This window comes from Muntiacus reevesi, chromosome 2, assembly GCF_963930625.1.
Source record: "Muntiacus reevesi chromosome 2, mMunRee1.1, whole genome shotgun sequence".
Lineage (NCBI taxonomy): Eukaryota > Metazoa > Chordata > Mammalia > Artiodactyla > Cervidae > Muntiacus > Muntiacus reevesi.
The window spans coordinates 17,088,910-17,101,612 of NC_089250.1; the positions used below are offsets into that span (position 1 = coordinate 17,088,910).

General features: G+C 48.5%; 1 protein-coding gene across 2 annotated transcripts in view; it reads left to right on the forward strand.

Annotated features, from left to right (window-relative positions):
- The window catches only part of CAMK1D (calcium/calmodulin dependent protein kinase ID), a 381,871-nt gene extending 374,708 nt beyond the window's left edge, over positions 1–7,163 (forward strand). Inside the window, exons 9-11 of one of the 2 annotated variants that reach the window (XM_065920998.1) lie at positions 3,543–3,630; positions 4,565–4,686; positions 6,966–7,163. In XM_065920998.1, the coding sequence (XP_065777070.1) occupies positions 3,543–3,630; positions 4,565–4,686; positions 6,966–6,990 (235 nt within the window). In that variant the 3' untranslated portion in view covers positions 6,991–7,163. The remainder of the gene's footprint in view (positions 1–3,542; positions 3,631–4,564; positions 4,687–6,965) is intronic. The other variant, XM_065920997.1, reaches the window with a different exon arrangement.
- The last annotated feature ends 5,540 nt before the right edge of the window (positions 7,164–12,703 follow it).

A 12,703-nucleotide genomic window follows, 5' to 3' on the forward strand; every position in this document is an offset into this window, starting at 1 on the left:
CTCCTTTCCAAGCTGTCTTTGCAGAGGTCAGTCAGCCCATCTCAGCATATGTTCCCCAGCTCTGCACGGGAGGCCTCGCCTTCCTCTGGGTGATGGATGGTCAGGAGCCAACCGACTGCTGGCTGATGGCTAAAGAGCAGGCAATGGCAGGATGGGAATCCAGTCCCAGTGACAGGGAAGCACCTTGACGAGGTTTGTTTACCTCATTTGGATTGTTCTGAGCCTCTGCCTCCAGTTTCAGTGATAAACAAACCACAGTGATGATCCTGAGGGTCAGCAGATGACCTCAGGTGACCCCAGGTGACACTCAGCCAGTCCTCAGGACAACAGCAGTTTGCCCTCCTGGGGGGGGACGTTGTCATGTTGGCACAGCCAGGGGGCATCTGCAGCCCTCTCCTCAGTGTTCACGGAGACCCCTCCCCTCCCTGGGGCTTCAAGCGACTGAGCTGCAGTACCCACAGGAACTGGGGAGGATCCCAGGGGTCTGGGAGACACACTAGGCATCACCAAGCTTGTCTTGAGCACGTAGTTAGGAAAATGCACCATCAGAGCTGTGAAGGTACTGATAGAACAGACTGTGTTGTTGTTACTTTTTTAGTTGCTAGGTTGTGTCTGACTCCTTTGCAACTCCATGCACTGTAGCCCACCAGGCTCCTCTGTCCATGGGACTTCTCAGGCAAGAATACCGGAGCAGGTTGCATTTCCTTCTCCAGGGGATCTTCCCAAACCAGGGATCGAACCTGTGTCTCCTGCACTGGCAGGTGGATTCTTTATCATTGAACCACCTGGGAAGCCCAGAGACTTCTTTGATTGTATACACAATATCAAAGGACCAAAAGGCGAGGAGAGGAGTTTGATGATCTGTGTGTGGAGAGAAAAAGCCAGACAGACCCGACAGAGCATGATTGATATAAATGCCATCTCCATTGTTAGTTTAGAGGCAAAAACTGGGAAGTAAGAGAGAGTCGGAGACCCGGATGAAATAGAGGTGCCTGTAGCTTTACATGTGTGTACAGAATCATCAGGAAATTCTTCTGTATCTGAGGTGTTCAATTCCTAGGACAATCGAGGTGATACCCCAGGTCCCTTCTAGTTCTAAGATTCTGTGCCTGTGGTTTTGCCGGTGAATGATGCTGAAGCTGGGAGCGCTGGGCCTCCCACGTTATCTTTGGGAACTTCCTGGCTGCTGGGAGTGATGCCTGTCTGAGGAAGCTGGTGAGCTGTCATGAACTGAGGTGGCTTTACCTCCAAGCCAATGTTTAACAGGGGCCTCTGGGCCACTGTCTGTCCTGCTGGGTCCTTCGCCAGTGGCAGCACGCCTGGGCACTTTGGGAAGTGAGCACAGGACTTTACTAGAACAAGCGAAGGTTTGCATTTTCCTCCCCTCTCAGCTGTGCTCGCCCACAGGGAAGGGCGTCTCCCTGACACCCCCAGCCAGCCTGTTTGTTTTGGAGGGGACTCTGCCTTGCAGCAGTGCTCAGTCCGAGGAGTTCTATCTTTCTGGCCACTTCTGCCCCAGGTTTCCAAGAAAGAGCTGGCCACCAACAGGTGAAATTGGTGTTCTTTTCTGAGGATGTAGTTGTTTCAAGAGGCACAGGAGGACGCACATGAGCCCTCCAGGAGAAGAGGCTTCATAACATGTATGCTTCCTTGGTTTGCTCATTCAGATATTTCTCTTCACTGATGTGTGTCTGGGGAAAGGGGGCTATTGACTGTTGTTGGAAATGGAAACCTAGGGCTTCCCTAGTGGCTCAAATGGTTAAAAAAAAAAAAAAAATTCCACCTGCAATGCAGGAGACCCGGGTTCAATCCCTGGGTCAGGAAGATCCCCTGGAGAAGCGAATGGCTACCCACTCCAGTGTTCTTGCCTGGAGAATCCCATGGACAGAGCAGCCTGGCAGGCCACAGTCCATGGGGACTATACTTCACCAAAAAAAAAAAAAAAAAAAAATGGCAGAAAAGGAAATGGAAACCTCGCTGGCTTAGGTTCATTTCTGAGCGTCATCTGAGCTGTGTGTTTTCAGCGCTGCTGGGAAAACTACAGGAGTCTATTGACGGGGTCTTGCGCTGAGCTGGGATATAAGACTGTATTCTAAACTTAGATTCAGCCTGACACAGACTTCCCTTCCAGAGTGCACCAGCCATGTTTTCAGTTCCAACGGGAAAGGCTGGTGGTGGGAATGTGTATTCTCTACAGCGGTGGTTTCTTCCTTTCATGTTCTGAAGTGAATGGACACAGCAGTCTGTGTCCAGGCTGGCCTGTGTCCCGGGCCGTCTGAGACCTGGCCGACTCCCTCACCCACAGGTCACCTTCCCACCAGAAAGGATGGTCAGTGTCCCCAGCATCTGTCTACCCGTTAACTTTTCTAAAATCCAACAAATTACTTCTGAAGCATCAGAAGTCAGCTTAGAATTGAATAGTTCGGTGCTAAGAGAAAGGGAAGATTGATGGATTCAGCCCAGAAAAGACAGCAAAACACAGCTTCCTGTGAGATTGCCAGAGAATGGGGTGGGGGGTCGAATGTCGCATGGGGATGGTATTAAGGTTGAGAAGGGTGTGAGGGGGAAGAATGGGCTGGAGAGACCCCCAGGTCATCGGTGAGACTGGAGACCATAAGCCCAGAGAAAAGAGGGAGGCGTAAGAACAGATTGGGGGGCTGGGAGGAGGAGGGAAGTGGGGAAGAGAGGAAGAAGAAGTGTGACAAAGCAGAGGGAGGAAGTAATAGGATGAGGGGGTCTCCGGGGGTAGGAGGTAAGGATTAAGCCTGCCTTTCCTCCCTGTGATAGAAAGCTAAGGTCCAGCAGGAACGACATCAAGATTGCTCAGTGATGTCAGGGACCCAGTGGGATGTAGGGGGCTGTGGTCCTTGCAGTTCTGAGGACTTCTCAAGGAAATGCAGGAGAAGGTGTGCCAGTCAGGGCTGAGCTGAGACTGGGCTCCCTGTCACTGAGCACAGAGCAGATAAGGGGCCCCAGGGGTGGGAGTAAGAGTGGAACGTGGCGGAACTTAGCTTAGCCGGGATAGCGTCAGAATGGAGCAGTGGCCCGGGATGGTGAGCAGTCCGTGGACCAGAGGCTCTGGGGGTGCCAGGCAGAGGGGCCAGTGGGAGGAAGCTGGGAGGTCAGACCAGGTGGTGGACCTGCTTGCAACCTCAGGGATGAGGCCTAGCCGGTAGAAAGCTGGGGGAAAGGGAGGGGAGCTGAGCTCAGGCTGTGTGGTCCTTGTGGGCTCTGAAGCTGCAGGAATGGGGGTGACAAAGGGCGAGTGGGGAGCCAGGCAGAGCGGTCTGCCATGTAGGTGCTGCCCAAGCCTGGAGGGGTGCAGAGAGGAGGTGGGTCGGGGCTTGGAGTGCGGCGGTGGTGGACTGTGAACATTCCAACCAGAGCCGTGGGGGTGCAGGCTACCCTCTTAGCAAACCTGGGGAAGGGGACAGGACATGGCTTCGCCACAATAGCATGGGACTCGGTGTCAGAGCCCACACCCCCTGCCACCCCGCCGCCTGCAAAACCCTTCTGAAGAAGCATCTTTGCCTTGGTTTCAGGATCGCTGGTGACACAGCCCTCAGCAAAAACATCCACGAGTCGGTCAGCGCCCAGATCCGGAAGAACTTCGCCAAAAGCAAGTGGAGAGTAAGTCCTTATTTCCTGCATTCCCAGTGAACTTGACCACTCAGACCTGTCCTATGGTTAGAGGGCTTCTTCTTTCTAAAGGTTGTTCTCACCCAGGAGGTCTGATGAAAATTTCCAGAACCTCACCCAAATAATGGTGCTGATTTTAAGTAGTAAAGATTAAGACTTGAAGAGAGCATTGTGGTGTGAGAAGGATAAAGTATATGATTTAATATCTTCCTTCTGACATCCAGAAATAGCAGTATTGCCAGCTCTTCCTTATTTGCAATTTCCTAAGAAATCCCTGTTGTCTTCCTTCACTTTGTTGGAACTTTGAGGAATTGACTCTTATTAAAAAGTGATATAAAAATGGAAAAGTGAAACAGGAAATCTCAATTGAACTTATCACTACATTCCAGTAAAAATGTGATGGACTTAAACCATTAGCCTGTGTCCTCATAAGCATGGGTAATTAAGAGCTGGCTATTTTTCCATGAGAGCCAACAAGTAGACACTATGCAGATAATAATTCCATTGAACTACTTTATTCACAGGAAATGCTGTTATTTAGGACAAAAACACCAATAATCAGAAAATGAAAACTCTTAAAAATAAAATTTTAAGGTACTGTGTTATTACAATATGCTTTTTATTCTAGAAGTCACTTCTAAATTATGGAGAGAATTCGTTTACATTTATTGTATAGTTTACATTATTATGTCAGAAGAAAAATATTCTCTTCATCTCCAAAATGTATTTTGATGGTTAGAGAGGGTCAAAGGACGAATGTACTTTTGGAAGAAGCAACAACACCAGTTTCCTTTCTAGAGGTTCGTGAGAATGTTTTTAGAAGTTTAAACTGCTGAGGGTAACAAGAGAAATGATAGGAGACAGCCTGAGGCTTTTCTAATTAGCTGAAATATTTTGTCTGCTTTTCCTCTTTCTTAAATTTCAGCAAGCGTTTAATGCCACGGCCGTCGTGAGACATATGAGAAAACTACATCTTGGCAGCAGCCTGGACAGTTCAAATGCAAGTGTTTCGAGCAGCCTCAGTCTGGCCAGCCAAAAAGATTGTGCGTATGTAGCAAAAACAGAACTTTCCAACTGGTGTTTGAGACAGATCTGGTAGGGAGGAAAGGGGACTCTGGTCTGCTGAGTACCTACTATGTGTCAGGCTTCCCTGGTAACTCAAATGGTAAAAAGTCTGCCTGCAGTGCAGGAGACCCTGGTTCGATCCCTGGGTTGGGAAGATCCCCTGGAGAAAGAAATGGCAACCCACTCCAGTATTGTTGCCTAGAGAATTCCGTGGACAGACCATGGGGTGGACACGACTAAGCAACTACCACCTTCACTTTACTGTGTGTCAGGCACTGTTAATACTCGGTTTCATTAACACTCCCAACAGCTCTAGGACACTGTTTTTCAAAATAGTTTAAAATTTTAATTATTTAATATTTATGTAACCCTAAGTCCTAGTATTTCCACGTCGAGATGAGAAATCGGTGGCTCAAGTCCCACCCAGCCATGTGTGAATGGAAGCTAGCACTTTCTGATGCATCTCCTTATGATCCGACTTGCTTCTCATTGGGCGTCACCCTTAGGGACCGATGACAGAGACTCATGACAGCCTGGGTCTCACTGACGTTTAAAATGTATTACTTTGCTGATGATCACTTGAGCTAATTTATTTGAAGTGTGTTGGCTTTGTGATCAGAGTAAAGATGTTAGGTTGGCCAAAAAGTTGGTTCAGGTTTGTCCATAATATGTGACAGATCACCTAAACCAGATTTTTGGCCAAGCCACACTGGTGTTTCGTTGTCCTCTGTGTTTTAGTGGAACAATACATCACCAAGGACACAGGCACACCCTCCTTATTTTTCTCTCTCAATCCCTGCTCTACACGTTCGCCTTGATCTCTAGGCTTTTCCACAGTCTCATCTGTACCGCTTGTAGTTGTTTAGTCACTAAATCGTGTCCAACTCTTTGGTGACCCCATAGACTGTAGTCTGCCAGGTTCTTCTGTCCATGGGATTTCCCAGGCAGGAATACTGGTGTGGGTTGCCATTTCCTTCTCCAGGGGATCTTCCCGGCTCAGGTGTGTCCTGAATGGGCAGGTGGATTCTTTATCTCTGAGCCACCAGGGAAGCTCTCATCTGCATTGCAGAATTTCCTTCATTGAAACCCTTCAGCTTGGTCTCACCCTTGGCATGATACTTCCTTCCTGTTTCCCTCTCTTCCTGGTTCCCTTCATCTTTAAATAATCCTCAAGTCTCATTTCTGAACATCCAGCCCTTAAGTTCTCCCAGGAAACCACCACTGAGCATCCCCTGACACAACTGCACACTGCTTTAGGCCCAATTTATATTTCAGCGCAAATCCTTTCCACCTTCCGCTCAAAGGAAACCCCACAATCTATTATTTGAAGATTCAGTCAGTGGCTCTGACAGCAAAGCCATCATAGTCATTTACTTTACGGAGTCCATGTGTTTGCGCTCATGAGTTCGTGGCGGCGAGGGTGGGTGGTACACTGCCTCAGCTAAGATCATCCCACAACAGGACATTTCTGATGCCAGCATCTGCCTGGGGAGCATTGGAGATGCAGCATGTTAGAAATTGTTCTAGAGTAGGGGGCTGCCGATTCATGCAGGACCAGGTCAGTGTGCCCTGGGTCACAGATGCTTCTTAGCCAAGAGTCCAGAGCACACACCAAGCTGGGGTCATTCTTTATTTGCTCTTAAAATCTCTGCTTTCCCAGCACTGTTGTAAGAAATAAACAGTTCTTATGAGGACAGTATGTATTCAATGGGCTTCCCAGGCAGTGCTTGTGGCAAAGAACCCACCTGCCAATGCAGGAGACATAAAAGATGTGGGTTCAGTCCCTGGGTCAGGAAGATCCCCTGGAGGGGGGACATTGCAACCCACTCCAGTATTCTTGCCCAGAGAATCCCATGGACAGAGGAGCCTGGTGGGCTACAGTCCATAGGTTGCAGAGTCGGGTTTGACTGAAGCAGCTTAGCATGCATGCACACACACACGCACTCATGTGTTTAATATCTAGCCTGATGCCTAGTATGTAGTAAATACTCAGTAAATGGAAGCCGTCCTGTTACAGTAGCTAAACCATGATGTATCCAAATACAACACGGTTATCATTGATATATGGAAGCAAGGAGGGAGCACAAGTCCCTAAGAAGACTTGGGATCCTTGCAGATGTTTTCCTGTGGGTAGGTAAAAAGTTAGAAGCAAGGGCCTCAAAGTTTGTCCCCCCCACCCCAACAAACCCTTGCAGCGGGAAGAGGGAGTGAGTACGTTCTTCTAAAGCTTTGAACTTCCTGTGTCCGCTGACCCCCTGCAGGTCTGACACCCTCCACGCTCTGTAGTTTCATGTCCTCTTCGTCCGGGGTCTCAGGAGTGGGAGCGGATCGGAGACCGAGGCCCACCACTGTGACGACAGGGCACTCTGGAAGCAAGTGACTGGCCCCGGAGGTGGGGCCCAGGGGGCCGGGCCAGGGAAGGGGGGCCCCCGGGGGCCACCAGCGCCACCAGCCACTCCAGAGCGATCCCACCTTGCATGGTGCGCCTCCCTGCACAGGACTGGAAGACAGCAGTTTTTTTATGGCCATATTTTATACTGCAATTCTGAAGTGTTCATTTCTCACAAACTGTACTGACTCAAGGGATCTGGTGCTGTACATATGAATCTCGCAAAGCTCTAACAGAATGGACTTTCTCAGTTCCTCTCCCCAAGCCCTGTCGTTTCCGCTCTTCTCAGTAGAGGTACCCGTCTATGTTGTATTTTTTCATTCATGACAAAAAAAAAAAAGGTTTCAACTGGATTATTTAAGTATTGGTAAATATTGTGCATTAGGGTTTTTTTTTTTTTTTTCCTTTTAAGAAATGTGTCCTTTCAAGCTATACTTCTTACTTCCATGACCTGTATCTTTTGCTTGTCGGTAGTAGAATTTTATGTTAACCTTTAAGAGAGTTTTTTTTCCTTCAAAGGGAATTTAAAAGTATTTTTTAAAATTCTAATAGAGGATTGATCGAGAATCTATCTCCAAGGTGAAGAGTGCACTTTACTTCAATTCCTTCTCCTTGTCTCCCTTTCTTCCTTGGAGGGGCAGTTCTCTGAGAAGGTAACTCACCTCTTCTGCAGGCCTGTTTTCTCCCTGGGAGTTGGGGAGTCCGTGGGGGGGAGCACCTGCAGAAAACCTTGCCTGGCAGCTCCTCCAGCAAAGCCCTCTCCAACTGGAGACCGTGGGGCCTCTGGCCATCAGCGGTCAGAAATGAAGAAGCCTGCTCCCCCAGAGCAGATGAAAGGCTAGACTTGTGATGAAGCAGATGACCCCTCTCCCCCTGCAAAAATTTCAGAGCCTCCCGCACAGAAAGAGCACGATTGCCATTTTGTTTGGAGCAAATTTCTCACACAGCTCTCCTTTCTCATGAGGAGGGTGGCATGTGAAAGTCCAGCTATGCAGTTTTAAAACTGATCTCTCTGTTTTTTAAAAATGCATTTCTAATCTTACAACTGCGAACAGCCTCCAGCTCACACCAGTTGTTCTGCAAGTGTTTACGCTCTTCTTAGAGGGTGAGGATCCAGAGAAGGGAAGAGAGGGCCATGACCTTGGAAAAGACCCCGTTGACGTGAGGTGATGAGGAGAGGTGACCTGCCCAGCCAGTAGGACACTGACCACTGCAGTGACAACCAGAGACCACCCCAGCCAGGCCCAGCTGGCCTGCAAAGCCATCCCTCTGACGAAGGGCATCCCCAAACCAAAGATCTGAGACGGTGGGGAAACCTGTGGTCCCAGGTGTCCCAGGACTGAAGGGTGTCCCAGGATACAGGACTTTCAAACCAACAGTGTCCCAGGAAAACTGGGCCACACTGTTCACCCACGTGGTGGACGGGTGTGCAGGATAGAGCGAGCACAGTGTGAAACCCAGGACAAATTGCTTCTCCAGCAGGCTTCCAAGATGCTGTCATGAAGAGGCGAGCAGGTGGGGCCAGATGCAAAAGCCCTCCCTCAGCCCCCGTGCCCACACGACGCCCTGAGTCTGCATCCGCGCAGTCGGCCTCGAGCCGCAGTGGGTCCCTGCATGTCTTCTTGATGGTCCCACGACTTCCCTGGCTATTGTCCTCATGCTCTTCTCCCGCAGATAGTCACTCAGTGGATCCTGTTGGTCAGGCTGTCTTTGTCACTTCTACACCTTTGCCTGGGTGTAGGCCAAATGTTCAGTGATGGTCCCCTCAGCACAAACACACACACACACACTGTTACGAGGCTCAACAGCTGCATTCTGCCTCCTTCAGGACAGCAGTGCAGGTGTGTGTAAGAGCCGCTGGAAAGACAGGCATCTGGTTCACCCCATGTCCTCCGCATCACAGACGCTCAGCCCCTTGACAGGAATCCCACTTGACATCTGCCACACGTGTATCCAGAGTGGAAATCAAGGTGTTACTCTTCAAAAATTGTAAAAAGCCTGGAAATGTCTATAAAATGACAGAAGACCCAGTTAGGAAGCAAGTATTGCCTCATTTGGAGGACAATAGCATGAATATTATAAACAGAATCAGGAAACTGAGGGATGTCTCCCAGGGCTTTAGTAGAATGTTGCTTACTAACAAGTGTGATGGAAGATCCAAGTTTTTACAGTATAAGAGAAGTACTTAGATGTTATGGAGGAAGGGTGATAATTTGCCTGAATCTGATACTTATAACATGTGCCCAAATAGTTACCAGCTCCTTGAACTGTGTCCTACACAGTCATTTGCACTTGGAAAGCAGCATCTGAAGCCAGATTTATTGGTGGCAAATTATTTTCTGGAGCTGAACTGTGGGATGCATGTTCTATGCAATTAGTTTGAAAATATGTCCTACCTGAAAAGTGCAGAAGAACTGAAAGATGGGCAGGTTGCAGGTGCCTCTTTGTGATTTGGGGTCAGCTCTTGGCCATGGTTGGCCACATCAGGTCTCAGTACCAAACTGCAAGAAGATAGTGACTGTTTCAGCCCAAAAGTAGACTCTGTTGAACTTGACATCAGGTGAATCTCTGCTGTCTGGATGCCACCAGACTCAGGTTTCTTCCCCATTGTTTTAGGAAGAGGAGAAAATAAGCCCCACATGGAAAAGCTGCTCTGCTCAGAGAGGCCTTAGTGGTTAAAAAACGGAGGTTCTCTTTTAACCGTGTTATTTACATTTGATTACAACATGGGAAGAGAACTCGGAATATGCCTTTTGGTAACACCTGCCAAGAGGAGTGACTGAGTCCTAGGACCCTCACTGATGTCAGATTATACCAACAGAAGCTGAGCTTTTCATAGGGACACCCAGCTTATACATCTCAAGGCCAGTGCATGTGACTAGACTAAGGATGGACCGTGGACTTCATCACAGGCTTCCTTCCAACAACCACCCCCCCCCACCACCAATTTAGTCTCTTCACCTCCTCAGAGAAAGTGGATTGTTTTTCTTATTTGAAATAGTGTCTTCGAATGGTCTTGCCCTCAGCTGCCTGTCTGTATCTCCTTCACTTCCCTGATCTTCATCTCATCCATGAGGCCATCAAGGAGGCTAGCGTTTGTCTGAAACAGAGAGCATGCACCCAAGTATGGCCCTGACAGACTTTCGAGCAAGTCCCAGCTCTTCAGCTGGCTCTGAGCATACCGTCCAGGGAACTGGGCAGTCGGGCTTAGAGCTGACCAGGCAAGTCTCTGGCACTCAGGGAGGATGAGCTGGTGAAAGGCATGTGACACATGTCCCCCCAGCTCAGTCTACCTACGGCACTAATCTCATCCTGTTCATTTGTCTCCTGTGGTGTCCAGAAGATCCAGGCGGATTATGAATGGAAGAGGAAGACCCCCTCCTTTAGAATGGAGGCCAAAAACACTAGGGACAAAGGGATGGAATGCAAGTGAGCCCTCCTTGCAAAGAAAGGGGCTGACTCTTTCTTTGGAAGAGGGACAGCTTGATGAATGCCCTGGGGTTTGATGTGTTGTGAGAAAAGACTGTATCCCAGTGGAGATAACTCAGTATTTTAAGACTTTGGCCGCCATGGCCCCCTCACCCACCCAGAGCCTGGGCTATGTTGACTCTTCACCTTGGAGAAGCCACTCTGGAACCATTGCTCCAGGCTTGAGGGTGGGAGAAGGAGGGTTATGGCCTCTGTGTTTCGACTGCGACACTTTCAACTTCCCAACTTTGTGTGGTCTCTGCAAACTCCCTTCTGGGCTTCCTCTGGTTGTGAAAATGGACAGCGAGGCCCAGTAGAGGGCAGTTCCTCCCATTTCCATAAGCAGAAATAAAATGTGCTCTTTCCCAGGGTCTCACTGTCACTTCTGGCAAATGGAATGAAGGTCCTCTGAATCAACCAATGCACGAAACCTTTGCATGTTCTTCTGAAACAATACTGCTTCCCGTTCTGTCCACTTACACTCTGCAGAGTTGGCCTTTTCCTTAAACACATTCCAGACCAAACACTGTTCAGTTTGTTTAAAAAAAAAATGTATATACCAGTTTGTAACCCACCACTCTTTGCGAGGGACAGGGGGCTGGTCCTAGGTTGGGGCTGCAAGTTGGTCAAAGAGTGTTCCAGTTGGTTTTCAGAATTGACAAAGTTGAGATAGGAAGGGTGAATTGTGCAGATTTCTTAAAGGGGAGCTTAATTCACAGAGATGCCAAGAAAACCAGGCTGCCAGTGGGATTGCTTGACACTTCTACATTGGCCAGAAGGCAGCGAGGAGAAAGAGGAAGGCAGGAGGCCCAAGCCCTCTTCAGCCCTGACCTTCAGTGTGGTCCCAGTACATCACGATCTGCAGCCCAGTACAGGCACAGGAGCCCAGCCCCACTGTGAAGTCGGCCCTGCATGCTGGCCGCGACCTGGCCCGCCTCCTGCTCTGGGCCAAATCCAACGGGCAGGAGCATCAGTCTCTCCCGCCTTCCCTGCCACTTGTAGCAGGAGCAGCCACGCTTGTGGCTCCGGGGCCTCTGCTTCTGCAAACCCAAAGGCTGTTCATTTGGCAGCCAACCCTGCAGCATGTGGCTGCCAGGTCTGGTTTCGTGGACAAAGTGTGGAATGGCTTCTTGGTGTCTGTGTCTCTCTCTACACCAAAGGGACTGACTACTGCATTTCCCCCTTTGTACTAATGCCGCTTCTGCATTCGCCATATCCATTTTTAACCTTTTGGTCTCCAGGGAACTTCTCATATGATGATTGTGTCTTCTGATGATTTACCAACTTCTTTTACTTCGAGGTGATTTTATTTTCTTATGGACGGGAAAAAAGAAAATGAAAGGAGTGTTGAGGCTTTCATCATAGAGATAAAATATCACCAGGAACTCAAAAGCCCCAAACACTGGATAAATTACTTCTCAAAGAAAAAACTTAATCTGGACAGATTGAGGTTCCTGGGCCCTCGTGGTAACCTTGCACTTGAGGGAGGAGGTGCTGGGGCAGCGCTGGCAGCCAGGCTCTTGACATGTTATAAAAACAAAAACATTGTGATAGTGACAAAAATGCTACAACCTTGCAGCAGCATCTTTGTTTTGCAAGGCAGGCAGCATGTTTCAGAGAACATTTATCTTAGCCCCATGTTCAGGTTGAAAGATATTAATACAAAAGGTACATTCTATCCAGAATAAAATTTGGAACAATTTCTAAATTGGCTCTGGTCACTGCAATAATGTCATAGTCCTTCTTGCAGCTCTCCCAACAGTGAGCATGTTTTCCAAAAGCTTATGACATTGAACCCAGGAATGTCCCTGTGTCTATTATTACTAGGCTTGTAATTGGTTCAGTTTTTCCATAAAAACATGCTTGTCCAAAAGAAGGGAAACTGTGCATTTATTCCATGCATGTAATAAACTCTGCAAGAAGTTTACTCCACATAGGTTTGCAGCACTGCAAAATTGTTAACGGGCCTGTGTAGCAAATGATTCTCTGCCTTGACAATCATGTACACATATCAAGATTTCTATCATAATGATGATGAGATTGATGACTTCTTGTTTTCCTCCAATAAAGACAATTAATCACCTTCAGATGTGTGTTGTTTGTTTCCTACATAAGAAGCCAGACTGGAGTGTTTCAACAGCT